Source organism: Desmodus rotundus, chromosome 3 (assembly GCF_022682495.2).
Source record: "Desmodus rotundus isolate HL8 chromosome 3, HLdesRot8A.1, whole genome shotgun sequence".
In the NCBI taxonomy this organism is placed as follows: Eukaryota; Metazoa; Chordata; class Mammalia; order Chiroptera; family Phyllostomidae; genus Desmodus; species Desmodus rotundus.
The window spans coordinates 131,522,851-131,539,131 of record NC_071389.1 but is presented as its reverse complement, the minus strand read 5'-3'; the positions used below and the strand labels follow the sequence as shown (position 1 = coordinate 131,539,131).

Below are 16,281 nucleotides of genomic sequence, written 5' to 3'. Positions count from 1 at the left end.
GCCGGCCACAAGAGGGAGCCCTGACCCTGCTAATGAGAGTGATTTCAAATTTTTCTGGAAACATTGCCTGGGCAAAAACAATGGGAAAGAGCTTTGGAAGCTCCTCTGAACATGGGGATGTTGACTCACAAAAATGAAATATAATTAGAAATTGTGATATTATAGCAATATAAACTAGATTTGCATCTACTCATACAAGAGAGAGGTCACCAGCAAGAAATATTAATCATTTATAATACACTCATATATATAGGGATAAAAAAGATCCAGTTACTTGTTTCAAAAAAGCATAAAGTACTCTTTAATGTACAGGATAGTGTCTGTCAGACTCTAGAACCTATTTAATCCATTTAAAATCCATTGAATGACCATCTAGCAACATTATGAATTTTCACATTTTTAATGATTGAAGCCTTTACAAATACAATTTTATATAAATCGAGCTGCTTTTTAAATATAAAACAGGTGTTGATTGTATATACCCAATATATTTTCTTGAGCAAAATAACCCAATTGAAAAACACTCTATAGATTTTAAAAGAAAATATTTATGTTTTAATTTTTTCAATGTGTTCAGTAAAAAAAAATATGGAAATACGAAAGAAGATCATAGAGAATTTATTTCAGCAAATTTAAATATGATTGAATTTTAAGTAACATTACATTGTTATTTTTAAAGATACATTTCATTTGGAATATTTTAGGAACTATGTAGTAAAAGTGTTTTATGATAAAAATATTAAAATAGAAAATTTCTCTTTCCTTCCAAAATTTAAACAACCTGATGACTTATCTCTCTGCCCCACATTTGTTAATATGAAAGTAACATTACTTTCTCTGACCTTGCAAAGGAGATAAATTTCCTCAGTCAGATACAAGAAAAAGCCGCTTTCCCAGTTCTGGGCATTGTCTTCCTCCCACTCAACTGGAAGACAGCTCCAGCTGCTTGGTGAAGTGTCCCCTGGGATGTGACTCCCAGGAAGAACGTGCAAGAGGACCACAGACGCACCTTCACACACTTCTTGCATCAGTACAATGTACTTGGCATTCATACCTTGCAAATAACACATTTTCAGATAAAGAAGTTGCCGTTTCAAATGAACTGAATCTTATACGAAAGTGTAAGGTAATAAAATTAAATGCTAAGACATTAAAAATGGATTATTCATTAAGATTACACATGTGATAATGGACTAAATGTGCCCAATGGAAGCGACAGTTTAAGGAACCCAACAGCTTCAAATTATAAACTGATTGTCTATCTAGCTGTTTTAACTGAGGCTATTAAAAGAATTAATGGGAACTCCAGATGAATATATTTTTTCCAGGTGTAGCAATCAGGAAGCCAACTTAAGCAAACAGGAATTTACTTGAGAAGTCATTGATGTTATTGCTTATGATCCAAATAAAAAGCACACATTTTCAAAATGTCTTTATACAGTTTGCAAGCATTTTTGTAAAACAAACAAGTAAATAAGCTCTTTATCTATTATCTCTGACATATATTTGATATACCCAGACTATTATGTTAGGACAGCTGCTCTTTGAAAATAATGTTCCTGATGGACTGAAGGATTAAGGAGTATTTGAGTACCATCAAAGACCCAGTGGGCATGGTATATTTTTGTGTTTAAATGTATTCTTTGATTACTGATAACATGTCAGACCCTATATAAACCATATATTGAATGATCTGTATCTGTCCAGTTTGGTTAATTGGCACATTACCATAAGTTTATTAACAAAACTCATTTTCAATTAAAAAATAATTCTCAGTAGTTTAATAGAAGTTTAAATGGAAAGCTATACTTGGATATCACAATATTTGTTTTAGTGGGTTATTTAAATTATAAATTTTACATGCACATCTGGATTTATTTGTTTCTCTTTGCATAATGTAAAAGCTTTTACATTTCCTCCTGAAGAGCTTTCTTAGACAGCCCACCTCATTTCTCCATCATTTTCCTTTTTCCATAAGAAGCTGGAGTCATTAGTCAACTAAGAACTGGAGCCAGGAGGAGGGGCTCCTGGGAGAAAGGACAGAGGACCTGTGCTCTCTCCCAGGCAGGAGATTTCCCTTGACTAAATACCAGATGACCTGACCACAGGGCTGTGCCCTGGAAGTCAGTGTCTTACAATGGTCATTATCAGCCTTCCCTCAGGAAATGACTGAACAGGCCTCCCTACCTAGAAATTCATCGAACTAGATGATGACCATGCATGTGAGCATGTCAAAAATGTTAGAAATCATCGCAAATTTCCTTAAGAAAAATTGTAATTATTTTCTGACTTCAATTCGAGTTTTAGATTTGGGGTCAAGGCTGCAGATTTCTATTTTTAGGAAGCGGCTCTATATTAATGTCACCTTCAATTAAAATTCTTTTTGGAGGGAACACTTTTTAAAAATCATACATTAGATATATTTTTCTAAAATGAAAGTGTTAGACAACCTATAAAGAGTCACATTACAGGTAATTGATAGCAATGCTAATTGGGTCTAATCAAACATAAGGCACCGATCTTTCACTAGGCTTCCAGTATATTCTTTTAGACCAAGCTTCACAATTCACATTTCGGTTTGCTAGTAATTTCTATTTAAATATTTATTTCTGGGACATAACTCAAAAAAACTTGACTTCAATTAGAAAAATTGACTCAAAAAGTCATGAAGCCTGCTTCAGCACTTCCTCTATGTGCCTGAAAATGCTGGGGTCTTCAATGGTAGGTGTTATCTGGGGGAAAAAGAGGGAGAGAGACATGAATGCACTTCCTGGCACCCCTTGCACCCTCCCTGTGATTAAGTAATTATGTGCAATGTTGTATTCCCCATTATCTTATAATACTCATATGGAAATGTTCAAAAATAGGAGACTTTGAACCTAATATTTTAAAATGTACTAACAGCTACAGTTTCCAAAGTGATAAACTGTTCTATTAGCAAAACTATTGGTCCTCAATACTATTTTCTCCAGAATTCCTGTTATGGGGCTTTCTATGTGCCTCTATAAAAAGAAAATAAATATTTTTTTTGCATTTGCTCATACAACTACTCTACTATTAAAATGTGTATATCTAAGTATGTATAATATACAAACTAACTTTTAAAAATATATATGCTTGGATTAGCCTAAAATTTCCTAAAATAATTTTAACTCAATACAATTAGCATGTGTATCACTTAGAAGAGTTAAACATGTACATCCAGTCTCAATTACTTGCTTTCTCACTAATAGCCACTAATGACTACAATGAAGGAAATGTACCTTTAATTCAGTAAGATTGAGTTTCCACAAGTTTGTTTGCATTTAACTCACATATTTACTAATAGTAAAAATATTTTCACACACAAATTCTTGTACTCTCAAAGCATATGGTTTTAATTAATCTGGGTTTTCCCAAACCTTCATTCCTACGGTAAGAGTGACTATGCAATTTCTCACTTAACATTTAAAACTGTGCTATTATGTGTGTTGTAGGGATACGATTCATGCTTGAGAACCACTGTTGAGAGCTTTGCTGATGTCAAAGAAATGGGGAAAACCTTGTCAGAACCCAGCACTACACATCCTTGAAAATTTACCTTATAAGGCTTGCCATTGACAAGGGCAGACAGAGCTGACCGGGGAATTTTGCCAGATCTAGTTTTGGGTAATTGTTTGACAAAAACTGCATTTCGAAAAGCAGCCACAGGGCCGATGCTCTGCCTAACATGTTTCACAATTTCTTCCAAAACTTGTTCCTCAGTTGTGTCTATACCTAGGGAGAAAGTTCATATGGTAAGCATTGAATTAACCTTCATCATTCAGGACCCACACAGTCAGGGAAGATGAAGCTCTCTCACCTTTTCTCAACACGCAGAGGGCTAAGGGAACATGACCTTTCAAAGGATCCTCCTTGCCGACAACAGCACAGTCAGCCACGGTGCCGTGGGAAAGGACCGACTGTAATAAGGAAAAGCATTCATTTAGTGTGTACGTGTAAATTATGTCAACTGGGAAAAGAAGTACATGTCAGAGAACCCAAAAACCCATAGCTACTAATTCGCGATTCACATCATTACTGCTGGGGTGAGTGGTTAGGATCCCCACGGTAGTCCCTCATCAAAGGCTGACCGTAATTAAGACAAATTGCTTAGGTTACCTGGAAAGTAAGGAAATTGTTTCTTCATCTCAGTCATCATTAATGAAGTCGGGGAAAATACACAGTGGACACCACATGTAAACAAATCATAACGGGCCTCTGAAAATAGATGGCCTCGTGGTGCTGGCTACCACCAGCGCACCTGGTGGAGGAGTCCATGGCAGCCCCATGACTAAATACATAGTGATTTCATTTTTGCATCTGTTACTAAACAAAGAACAGAGCGTTTCCTTTCTTGAGCAGCTACCCAACCAGAGAGGACAAAGTAATACATATTTCAGTGACTGCAAATCTCTAATGGCTAGAGAAAACAGTGAGCAACATACCAACAGCTCATTTGGCAGTCTTCACTCTCTTCTAGTCATTCATTGAACAAACATCTACTGACTACTTCCTGAGCTCCTGCCACTGCACTGGGCTCAGTGGTGAGCCTGAGCTCACTCATGGTGCTTATACTCTAGTAGGGGAGAGCAATATTAATAACCAATCACAAATATTTAATTATGATAAATGTCTAAATATAAAAGTGGTAAGGGCTTTGAGGAAACATCCTGGGTTTTGACATGAGAAATAGAGCAAAAGTAACAAACTTGGCAGAAGGATATTGATCTCAAAGAAGCCTACCCTTAGGAAAAGACAGTAAGCTCAGGTCTAAAGGATTCACAGACTTTGATTCGGCAAACAGGAGAGAGCCCTGTGAAAGAGCTGCGCACGAACACTCACACCTGAAAGGAACCAGAGTGGCTGGAAACCAAAGCCAGGGTGAGAATGGAGCAAGAGGAAGTAAAGCTGAGAGGGAGAGAGGGGCTGTGCAAATGACGTCCAACTGTTATTTAGCAGCACTGGAAAGGTAAAGCACTTTCAGGAGGTGAGGAAGAGACGCAAGCAAGATCAAATTAATTTTTAAATTAACTTTATTGTTTAGAGTAGTTTCAGATTTGTGGAAAATTGAGCAGAAGTACAGAAAGTCCCCATATACCTTCTCCTCCTGTTTATAAACAGCCTGCCCCGCCATCAAAATCCCTCACTGCAGCGGTATGTTTGGTGCTTTCACACATCACTCCAGGCCACAGTTCAGAGTTCACTCTTGGGGGTGCACGTTCTATGTGTTTTATGTCATGTAGCCACCATTATAATATTTAACAGACTGGCTTCACTGCCCTACAACATGCCCCGTGCTCTGCCTATTCATCCGCCACTTCCCGCTAACCTCCAGCAACCCATGATCTTACTGTCTCCTAAGTCACTTTCCAGAATGTTACACAGCCTTTCAAAATGGCTCCTTTCACTTGAGAGTGGACTTTGGAAAACACAACTTGTCTCATCGTGGAGAATAAATAGAAGACAGTTAAGAGGGAGTATCACAGTTCGCGTGCTGAAACCACCAGGGAGGCCGCTACAGTGGACGAAGGATATGGTAGTGGGAGTAAAGGTTAGAGAGTTTATTTAGAAGTAAAATGGGTACCACTTGATAATAAATTGGATAGGGAGCATGGAGAAGGCAGAAGGGTCAAGAATGATTCTGTGTGTTTGGTTGAGCAGGAGTTGGACAGTGGTGTCATTTTCTAAGTAAGAAAATGCTAGTGAGGGCCAGGCTTGAGAAGAAAGAGCGTTAGAGATGTTTTAGAGATGTCATACGTCTTAGAGATGTTTTATCGAAGTACCTTTGAAACATCCAAGTCAGAGCAGTGGGAGTTGGGGAGAGTCTCAATCTAGAGACGTGTATTTGGATGCCATTAATGTATACAGGCTAATGAAAGCTGTGGGCATGGATGAGATAGGGAGAAAGTAGTGAAGAATAGTGGGAGACCCTTAAAGATAACAGCCAATGGCTACACGAAGAGGAAGGTGGTCAACTAGACTAAAAAGGCACAGCCAGATAGGAAGGAGAAGAACAAGTCTGGGACATTTCACTTTCTAATCTCAAACTTTGCATGAAGATACTTTTTTCTTTTGATTAAGCCAAGTTGAAAATGAACTTTCCTTCCTCTGAACTCCTGGAAAACTCAGTGAAGTGCTAGAATGTTTGGTACAAAAGCCCTGTGTGCCTCACATGGCCCTAATTAAACATACAAATCAGCATTCTCCTATATCCCATTGTTAGCAGCCAGTTTGAAGTATTGAGTTGTGAGCATTCTCATCCACATAGCTTTTTACTTCCACAGGGCTGAGGGTAGCATGTGTTACATAAATAATTTTTTACTATATGTTTTATTAACTTCACTGCTAATGTGACGATGTCCAGTCCTTGCTGGTGTGTCTCAGTGGGTTGGACTTTGTTCCACCAACCAAAAGGTCATCAGTTTGATGCCTGGTTGGGGCACACGCCTGGGTTGTGGGCCACGTTTCCAAATGGGGGTGTGCGAGAAGCAACTGATCCATCTTTCTCTCACACATGGATGTTTCCTTCTCTTTATCCCTCCCTGCTCATCTCACTAAAAATAAACAAAAAATCTTTAAAAAAAGATGACTTTCATGCTCTCTTCCCATTAGCTGGGGCTGACTAAAAAGCTTCTGCAAGATGCATGCTATCCCAAGCACGCAATGCCACATTCTCCCACTGTGTCAATCTGAACGCTCAAAACGCTCCCAACAGCTTTCCAATCTGTTAAGGTCTTATTTACTGTTTAGGTCCATGCATTGAGAGTGGAAACAAATTTTATGGCCAAAGATTTGTTTTGGTAGTTAGTATAATCAGTCACCGTTTCATGGAAGAGAATATATACTTTGTCTATAGCAGATGGGATATAGATGGGGTAGGCTTGATTCTATAATTCTGATTTATTATTCACATTTTAATGAGAACAACTTTTACCTGGCTAACCAGAGTTATAACTGTCAAAAACATTTATTAATGTGTTCACTGGTGTCATATGCCTGAGTTTTTAAAATGCCAAGATATCAGTTCAAATCACAGTAAAAAAAATCAGTAATCCAGATGTTTTGTCACCTGAACAATGTGATGGTAATTTAAACTAAATTAAATGTCAAAACTTTCAGTTTGCTGCTCTTTTATTTTGCTATTTTAAGTTCACCATGTTTTCATCCTCACACTTGGCATTTTTAGAAGTGGATGGGAAAATGTTGACTGGTTTTCTCTAAGGGCAGGGAGTATTTTAAAACCAGAAATAATATCTGACATTGTTCTCTATAATATCAAAGTTTCCCACTTTCACCAACTGTGCAAAAATTCTTTAAAAATACATGAGAAACGATCCCTTTCCATAATTGCATGTAAATGAGGTTCATTATTATAGTGGGTAAAATGTTATATTCGTCTATCAGTGTTAAAAAGATACCATAAAGGGAAGGAGGCAGCTTTCTATGTTGGCCCCAGCAATAACACTGGCATGCAAATGCTGATTCCAACACCTGAATCATTAAAAATGAAAGGATCAAAATATGTGTTGGCAAGAGGGACGGAAGTCAGCCAAATGTCCTGTGGGGGTAAACAGTCAAAAGCCACATGCATACATTCCTTCTGTATAAATTCTATGAAGCATCTTTCAGTAATAGGTAGATACAGCCCTCCCCAAAAGATACAACTTAAGTGGTAATTGTCTCATTAAAAGTGAGTATATAAAGGTTATGTTAATAGGTCTGATAAATGTCTGCCATTCATTGTTACTGGTGTATTGCCACTTTTGTGTACATTTTAATGAATATAAAAGGTTGTGCCTTTTGTGGGCTATATTACTTAGGCTTCTCAATTCTGTTTTTAAGTATTTTCATGAAAAAAACCCATAATTTAAATCATGCAGCTTTATAAGATGTAAGGAGCTGAAGAAGAGGGATGCTTTTTCATTCCCTGACATTGGAATCATCCAGAAAACAGCCCGATTCCACATCTTCATCAATACTTGTATTGATGTACTAAGGAGAATATTCAGTATTTTACAACTATTTAAATCCAGGCATTCATCAATGCTGGATAGAATTGAAACTGCATGGCATCTTTGTTGAATATGCACTTTATGGAAATATATCCAACGTTGAAGAAATTTTTCCTAAAATAGTGAACAAAATAGATACCTGGAAAAACAAACAATGACACATTGGCCACAACAACCTTCAAAGGGCAATTTATATGTGCATATTACTTTAAGCGCAATATTTTAACACCAGATCTCCAAGTTCCTAAAGATACTGCAAGCATTACTTAACAACCGGAAACTGAAGCTACCAGAGAAAGAATGAAACAGGAAGCCCGATTTGCTCCCTGGAGACAAGTCTGAGTGAGAAGGCCCGCCCAGAACCGTGAAAGAGAACCAAGCATGAAGGGCCGCGTTGACTCCCAGTAGTTTGGGCTCAAAAGACCTGAACTAGCAGATTTTCGATCCATTTTCCTTTAACTTCCACCAAAGCATCCCAAATGTCTAGCGAGATGCTAGGCTTTTAAAGATTAATCAACTGTTCAAACAGACGAGATTTAACGTTATAGAAGGTCCTCCTCCTGTGTGCCGTTATCTACAAGGATAGTGTCCTCTTAAGTTTGTAAAAGCTGTTCCAGGACTCCGTTTCCTTATGCTGGGTACAGAAAGTTATACAGGGTTTCTTGAAATGTTTTTGATGTAGTAATTTTAATAGAACTTCTGTTTGATTAAGTCTTATAAGAGGTAATACATTTGTCGAATTTTACTTTGAGAAACTGGAAAGGCATAGATATCTTCACTATATATAAAACAACATGCCGTCTACTTTTAGTTTATACAAATGAGACTTCCAACAAATTAAGACACTCAAGTTTTATCTTTAAAAAGTCAAAAGGAAACTAGCATTCACTACTGAGAATCCTGGAAAAGCATTGAAATATCGAGTAAGATTTCGGCACTTTAATAAAAGCTGGTTATGGCATCAGTATAAACATTTCATGTGAATATTAATTATCACTTTGTTAAGCAATTGTGCTAAGAGCTGAGAGGAAGCCAATAAAGAATGTTAGTTACCAACTGTATCTAGTAGATTCCAATGTAGAAAAGACAAAACTGATATGAATTGAGATACTATTTTCTTATTAGACATGAATATACAATAAATAGTTAATCACTTAATTCATAGAGGAGAGGAGGGGGATAAGGGTGGAAAGAGGGGGAAGGGACTAGGCAAAGAACATGTGTGAGTGACCCACGGACATGGACAACAGCGTGGGGACTGACTGTGGGAGCAGGGGGTGGGCTGCACAGAGAAGGGCAAAGGGGAAAAATTGGGACAACTGTAATGGAATAGCAATGAAAACGTCTTGAAGGCTGAGAGGTGTCCTGTTATGTGCTGTAAGTATTCCAACACATAGTGACAAAATTCCTGTTGGATGTCATTGATTCTAGCACAGTTTTTTAATTTTGCCATTTAACTGCCTATGTTTTGCCTGCCTCACTTTGCTGATACAAATTGGGATAAGAATGTCAGCAGAAATATGTTAAAGTACAGTATACATTTAAAGAGATTGATATTTCTCCTTTCATTCTAAAAATAGAAGAATGAAGAATTTTGACTGATATTAAGGTGTGTGCATATGTAACCTCCTTATTTTGATTAGCTGGGTCTGTCAGAAATGCAAGCAAATATTAGAAGCACTCTCCTACAAGCAAACAAATTAAAAGTCCATGCAAGCAGAACCCCAACACACTACAATACATGAAGCATAAATTTCAATTTCAGCTTATCACAAGCTCCGGAGTCAGTTAAAAACAAGATAATATGATTGCACATAAAGGTCACGTACTTCAAAACATTTTATAAACTTCTTTCCTTTTACTCAAATAACATCTCAGTGTCATTTTCTAAAAAGCCACATGACAATAAGTATCAAGCTGTTAAATTTAGTCTGAAGATAAGTGTGTCCTTTAACTAAGGTGAGCATGTTTTGGGGGTGTGGTGGGGTGAAAATGGAGAAAACTCTACTTGAACAATAAAAAAATGGAAAAAAAGAGGAAGGGAACTAAACTTGGATTCTGCATATTCTGATTTGACTGCACTTTTAATCATACCACTTTACATATTTGCTTTCATTTAAAATGCAGTCTACCCCACTCTGTGTAAACCATCCTGGGTCTGGTTCTGAAAAAGATGGAATAAATACACCCCACCGTATCACTTCCACATTTGCAATGAAAAACTCTGGGCTAAATGACAGACCAGAGGATTCTGTCAGAACTGTCAAAACACGAGGGACAGCCCGATAGTGAGTCTTCTGTTTTGTTTGTAGGTTCGTTGGTTTTTTGGTTGGTTGGTTTGGAGATTTTAAAATTTTTGTTGTTATTTTGGTTTGTTTGTTGGTTGGTTTTGCCTCCAAAATATTCTGGCCCAGGTGCTAGAGTAACCCAAAATGTGGAACTGCCCACGAATACAGACAGAAAAGCCCCAAGAAAGGCTTACACGGTCTAGCCAGAGGTCCAGGAAAAAGAAGCAGAGGAATTGGGTCACAGCAGTATTTTGTTTTTGTCCTTCCCACTCCAGATAAACACCAGTAAAGAAGCAGTGCTCCGCTTCCTCCCTTCAGGACTTCCTTCAGTCCTTGCTGACTCTCCACATCCTACACGGAGAGAGCCTGGAAACGTGTGGTGCCACTCGCCCTCCCCACCAGCAGCCGTCATTCCCTGAGAGTGGATCCCTGTTGTCTCCATTTACAGGTGAGTGCTAGCAAGGAGACAGAGTTCCTTTCTCTCCCCAGGTACACTGTACAGGTAGACCTTGCAGGACTGAGCACTAAAGCCCTAGTGCTCTCTTCCCAAAAGAGCAGAAAGAGGAGCCTTGGGGATTAAAAACTAAGGAACAGGTTGTGAGGCAGGAGCTAGAGAAGGGGGTACTGCATACCTGTGTATGAAGTCCTGCCCCTAATCTGAATTTGGTTATGCATGAATCCAACCAGAACTATCAACACGCAGAAACTTCATTTCTGTTTTTTTAACGTTTTTTTTATTGTTATTCAATTACAGTTGTATGCCTTTTCTCCCCATCCCTCCACCCCACCCCAGCTGAACCCACCTCCCTCCCCCACCTCTACCCACCCCCTTGATTTTGTCCATGTGTCCTTTATAGTAGTTCCTGTAATCCCCTCTTCCCACTGTCCCCACCCCACTCCCCCCTGGCTATTGTTAGATTGTTCTTAACTTCAATGTGTCTGGTTATATTTTGTTTGCTTTTTTCTTCTATTGCTTATGTTCCAGTTAAAGGTGAGATCATATGGTATTTGTCCCTCACCGCCTGGCTTATTTCACTTAGCATAATGCTCTCCAGTTCCATCCATGCTATTGCAAAGCTCCTTCTTTCTCTCTGCTGCGTAGAATTCCATTGTGTAAAGGTACCATAGTTTTTGGATCCACTCGTTTGCTGGTGGGCACTTAGGTTGCTTCCAGTACTTGGCTATTGTAAATTGTGCTGCTATGAACATTGGGGTGCACAGGTTCTTTTGGATTGGTGTTTCAGGGTTCTTAGGGTATAATCCCAGCAGTGGAATTGCTGGGTCAAAGGGCAGTTCCATTTTTAGTTTTCTGAGGAAATTCCATACTGTTTTCCACAGTGGCCTCACCAGTCTGCATTCCCACCAACAGTGCACTAGAGTTCCCTTTTCTCCGCATCCTCTCCAACATTTGTTTGTGGATTTGTTTATGTTGGCCACTCTGACTGGTGTGAGATGGTACCTCATTGTGGCTTTAATTTGCATCTCTCTGATGGCTAGTGATGCTGAGCATCTTTTCATATGTCTCTGGGCCCTCTGTACGTCTTCCTTGGAGAAGTGTCTGTTCAAGTCCTTTGCCCATTTTTTAATTGGGTTGTTTGCCTTCCTGGAGTGCAGTCGTGTAAGTTCTTTATATATTTTGGAGATCAGGCCCTTGTCTGAGGTATCATTAGCAAATATGTTTTCCCATCCTGTTGGTTCTCTTTGTAATTTGGTGCTGTTTTCTTTAGCCTTGCAGAAGCTTTTTATTTTGATGAGGTCCCATTTGTTTATTCTTTCCTTTATGTCCCTTGCTTTAGGGGACATGTCTGTGAGGATGTTGCTGCGTGGAATGTCTGAGATTTTCCTGCCAATGTTTTCCTCGAGGACTTTTATGGTGTTACGACTTATATTTAAGTCTTTTATCCATCTTGAGTTTATTTTCGTGTATGGCGTAAGTTGGTGATCGAGTTTCATTTTTTTGCATGTAACTGTCCAGATCTCCCAACACCATCTGTTGAAGAGGCTGTTTTTGCTCCATTTTATGCTCCTGCCTCCTTTCAATGCAATCCCTATTAGAGTACCCATGACATATTTCACAGATATAGAACAAACATTTCAGAAATTTATATGGAACCATAAATGACCCCAAATAGCTGCAGCAATTTTGAGAAAGAAGAACAAAGCAGGAGGGATCAAAATACCTGATATCAAACTGTATTACAAGGCCATTGTAATCAAAACAGCCTGGTACTGGCATAAAAACAGGCATATAGACCAATGGAACAGAACAGAGAGCCCAGAAATAAACCCAAGTCTTTACAGTCAATTAATATTTGACAAAGGAGGCAGGAGCATAAAATGGAGCAAAAACTTCATTTCTTTAATATGGCCTTTTCTCCTTTCCTTTTCACTCAAACTGGCCTCAGCCAGCACGCTGACTTACCTGCATTTCACCCCTGGTCTACCACTACTTTAATCATGCCCTCCGACAGTGAGGCCCTGATCAGCATTAAACAACCTTAGGAACAAAGCCTCAGGTCTATTTACCACAGAGACAAAGTTTCAATCAAACTAAAGATAACATCCAAATAAATAACTCTGCAGTGAACATAGGGGTGCTTATGTTCTTTCGAATTAGTGTTTTGGGTTCCTTCAGATATATGCCCAGAAGTGGAATTGCTGGGACAAAAGACAGTTCCATTTTTAATTTAAGGTATCTCCATACTGCTTTCTACAGTGGCTGCACCAGTCTGCATTCCCACCATCAGTTTGAAAGGATTTCCCTTTCCCCACATCTTCACCAGCAGTTATTGTTTGTTGATTTATTGATGATAGTCATTCTGACATTTGTGAGCTGGTATCTCATTGTGGCTTTAATTTGCATTTCTCTGATGATTAGTGACATTGAGTATCTTTTCATATGTCTATTGGCCATCTGTATGTCCTCTTTGGAGAAGTGTCTATTTAGGCCCTTTGCCCATTTTTTAATTGGGTTTTTGTTTATTTTTGGTGTTGAGTTCTGCAAGTTCTTTATAAATTTTGGATATTAACCCCTTATCAGATGTGTGGGTGAATATGTGCTGCTATTCAGTGAGTTGTCTTCTTATTTTGTTGATGTTTTCCTTTTCTGTACAAAAACTTTTTAGTGCAAGCAGCCCACATGTCCATCAGTAGATGAGTGGATAAAACAATTATGGGACATTTACACAATGAAATACTACTTGGCCATAAAAAAAGAGAAATTTTACCCTTTGCAACAGACTTGATGGAACTGGAGAACATTATAATAACTGAAATAAGCCAGTCAGAGAAAGACAAATACCATATGATTTCACTCACATGGAGAATCTAATGAACAAACTGAACCAACAAGGAAAATGGGGACAGACTCATAGACAGAGGGCAGGTTGACTGCTGAGGGGTGGGGGTAAATGTTAGGGGTGAAAGGATTGAGCAAAAAGGAAAAAGGACTCATGATGTGAACAACAGTGTGGTGATTATAGAGGGAGAGGAGGTCTAAGGAGACTAATGGTCATGGAAAAATACAATAACATTTAAAATATGGAAAAAATAAGATAAAATTTAAATTAAACAGAAGAGAATATCTAGGCCTCAGTTGTGATTCAGCTCCAAACCCAGAAAGTGGAATGACCAGATCCTTCCAAAATTAGATGAGGTGGCACCAAGACTGATATGAGGACCAGGTGCATAATGATCAACTACCCCTACCCTTGCACCAACCAGAAAGTAGAGACCCTGGCCCTGACCACGACCCTAACTCCCTTTGTCACCATGATTAACAGTTTTCCCCTACATAACCCATCTCATGGAAGCCATCAGGGAGCCAGGTCTTTTAGCAAGGGCTTACCTGGGACTCTGAATGTGGCATCATTGCCTTAAAATAAACCTTTACTTTCTTGGCTGCAAATTCCTATTCACACTTGATTTGGCTTTGAAGTGCTCAGTCAAATAAACCTCTTTAGTTCAGTAACAGAATCAGCACAGCGAAGGCTCTGAACTGAGTTTCAGACTGGCCTTTGGGAGAGACATACGTGAGATGAACCAGAGTAGTGCTGGAAAAGCTCTGAAAACTAAACTAACGTTGAAACAAGTCCATGGAAAGACGATGAGGAGATGTGGTCTGATCTTAACTGAGTTGACCACATGCTAAAATAAAAAATTGTAAGAACACAAATTCAGATGGTTTAAACAGAATCCAGAATCTCATAATGTAATATTCAAAATATCCAGGATAAAATATAAAATCACTGATCATTTAAAAAGTGAGGAAAAACTAAATACTAGTTAGGAAAAAAGACAATCAATCAACAGATGCAAACCCAAGATGACCAAAATATTAGAATCTCCAGACAAATATTTTAACACAGCTATTCCAACTATGGAGAAATAAAACATTCCTGATTTTCTCCCGTAAAAAGTCCTAGCTTCCTCAGAATTTTCAAATACCATCAGAATTAGAGATATAGTTATTTGTCTAGTTAATTGCTCTGCTCTAACAAGATAATACAACTTTTCTAGTTTCCCTGGGAGGGCCAAGTGATTACAGCCTAGAGTAGATCCCTAGGTTAAACTCCCAACGTGCCAAGGAGACTGGCTCACCACTTTCTTGGGTATCATAAGTCAAAAAGATAAAGCCTCAGACTTTGGAAACATTTCTAGGTTGTAAAATTTGAACAGGTGGGGTTATCTGGCTCCTGGAGAGATTTTATTTACATATCAAAGAGCTGAAGTTTGGATTCAGGCAATCAGGTTTCCAAGGAGACTCTTTCATTAGGGGTGAAAGATAGCTGCCTCCTTCCTCTTTATTAGCAGAGAAAAATCATTTTCCTTGTTTCTCATCTATGGAGGGTCTGGCTACTAATGTAGGGGAGTTTCCTGTAGGCTCTCATGCATCACCTAGGAGTAAGACCCGGGGTAAGAGGGTGATGGCACAATTATTATTAAGAAATCTGTCTTTCACACATTTTTGCACATTCAAGATAAAAGTAATCAATGTCCCAGAAAGTATAGGCAAACACTTTTACAATAAGCAGAAACAGAATTTCTCAGAAAAAAAAAAAACAGAAGTTACAAAAAGAACCAAATGCCTTAAAAGAAAAGATAATATGGGGAAGAATAAAAAAGAGAAAAGAAACAAATCTAATAAACTAGTAGACAAATATAAGTATATTAATAATTAATTTAAATGTAAATGATCTAAAAACACCAGGTAAAAGACAGAAATTGTTAAATTGGATGAAAATAAAAACAAGACCCAACTATTTCCTATGTACAGAAAATTCACAGGAAGCATAATATCCAGACAGACTAAAAATGAATGAATGGAAAAAGATATTAGTAGATATTGAACATTTTCCTAAAACATGGATTATCCATAAAAGAATTGCTATATAATTACCATACAAAGCTGACTTTAGAATAAGAAAAATTGCCATTTAAAAAAAAATCAATATACAAAAACAATAAGGAATTGCAACCAAGTGAGGTTTATCCCAGCAAGAAAGACTGACTCAACAGTTGAAAATGAATTAATATAATTCATCATGTTAACAGGCTTAAAAATAAAAGTCACACAATCATATCAATAGACCCATAAAAAGCATTTAACAAATTTTACATTCAATTAAGATTTTTAAAAAAAAAGTCAGCAAGTTAGTAATAGAACTAAACTTCCTCACTTGATAAACATCACTTACAGAAACACCTATAGTGTGCTTCATTCTTAACGTTAAGATAGTAAAGTCTTTTACACTAAGATAATGAGCAAGTTATCTTATTTAATATCATACTGAACTTCTAGCCTTTTCAAGAAGGCAAGGGAAAAAAAAGACATTTATATTGGAAAGAAAACATTAAAACTATCTCTATTAGCAAACATTATTGTCTACATAGGACATATCATGGAATCTATTAAAATAAATTACAAACAAAAAACCCTAAAACTAATGAGTTTAATAAAA

General features: G+C 37.8%; 1 protein-coding gene across 3 annotated transcripts in view; it reads right to left on the bottom strand.

Annotated features, from left to right (window-relative positions):
* Positions 1–602: 602 nt before the first annotated feature.
* ACSS3 (acyl-CoA synthetase short chain family member 3) overlaps positions 603–16,281 on the bottom strand; it is a 159,918-nt gene continuing 144,239 nt past the window's right edge. For all 3 annotated transcript variants that reach the window (XM_045187309.3, XM_045187310.3, XM_024579713.4), the window contains 3 exons: positions 3,842–3,941; positions 3,581–3,756; positions 603–2,732 (listed from right to left, as the gene is read on the bottom strand). In XM_045187309.3, coding sequence (XP_045043244.2) covers positions 2,664–2,732; positions 3,581–3,756; positions 3,842–3,941 — 345 coding nt within the window. In that variant the 3' untranslated portion in view covers positions 603–2,663. The remainder of the gene's footprint in view (positions 2,733–3,580; positions 3,757–3,841; positions 3,942–16,281) is intronic.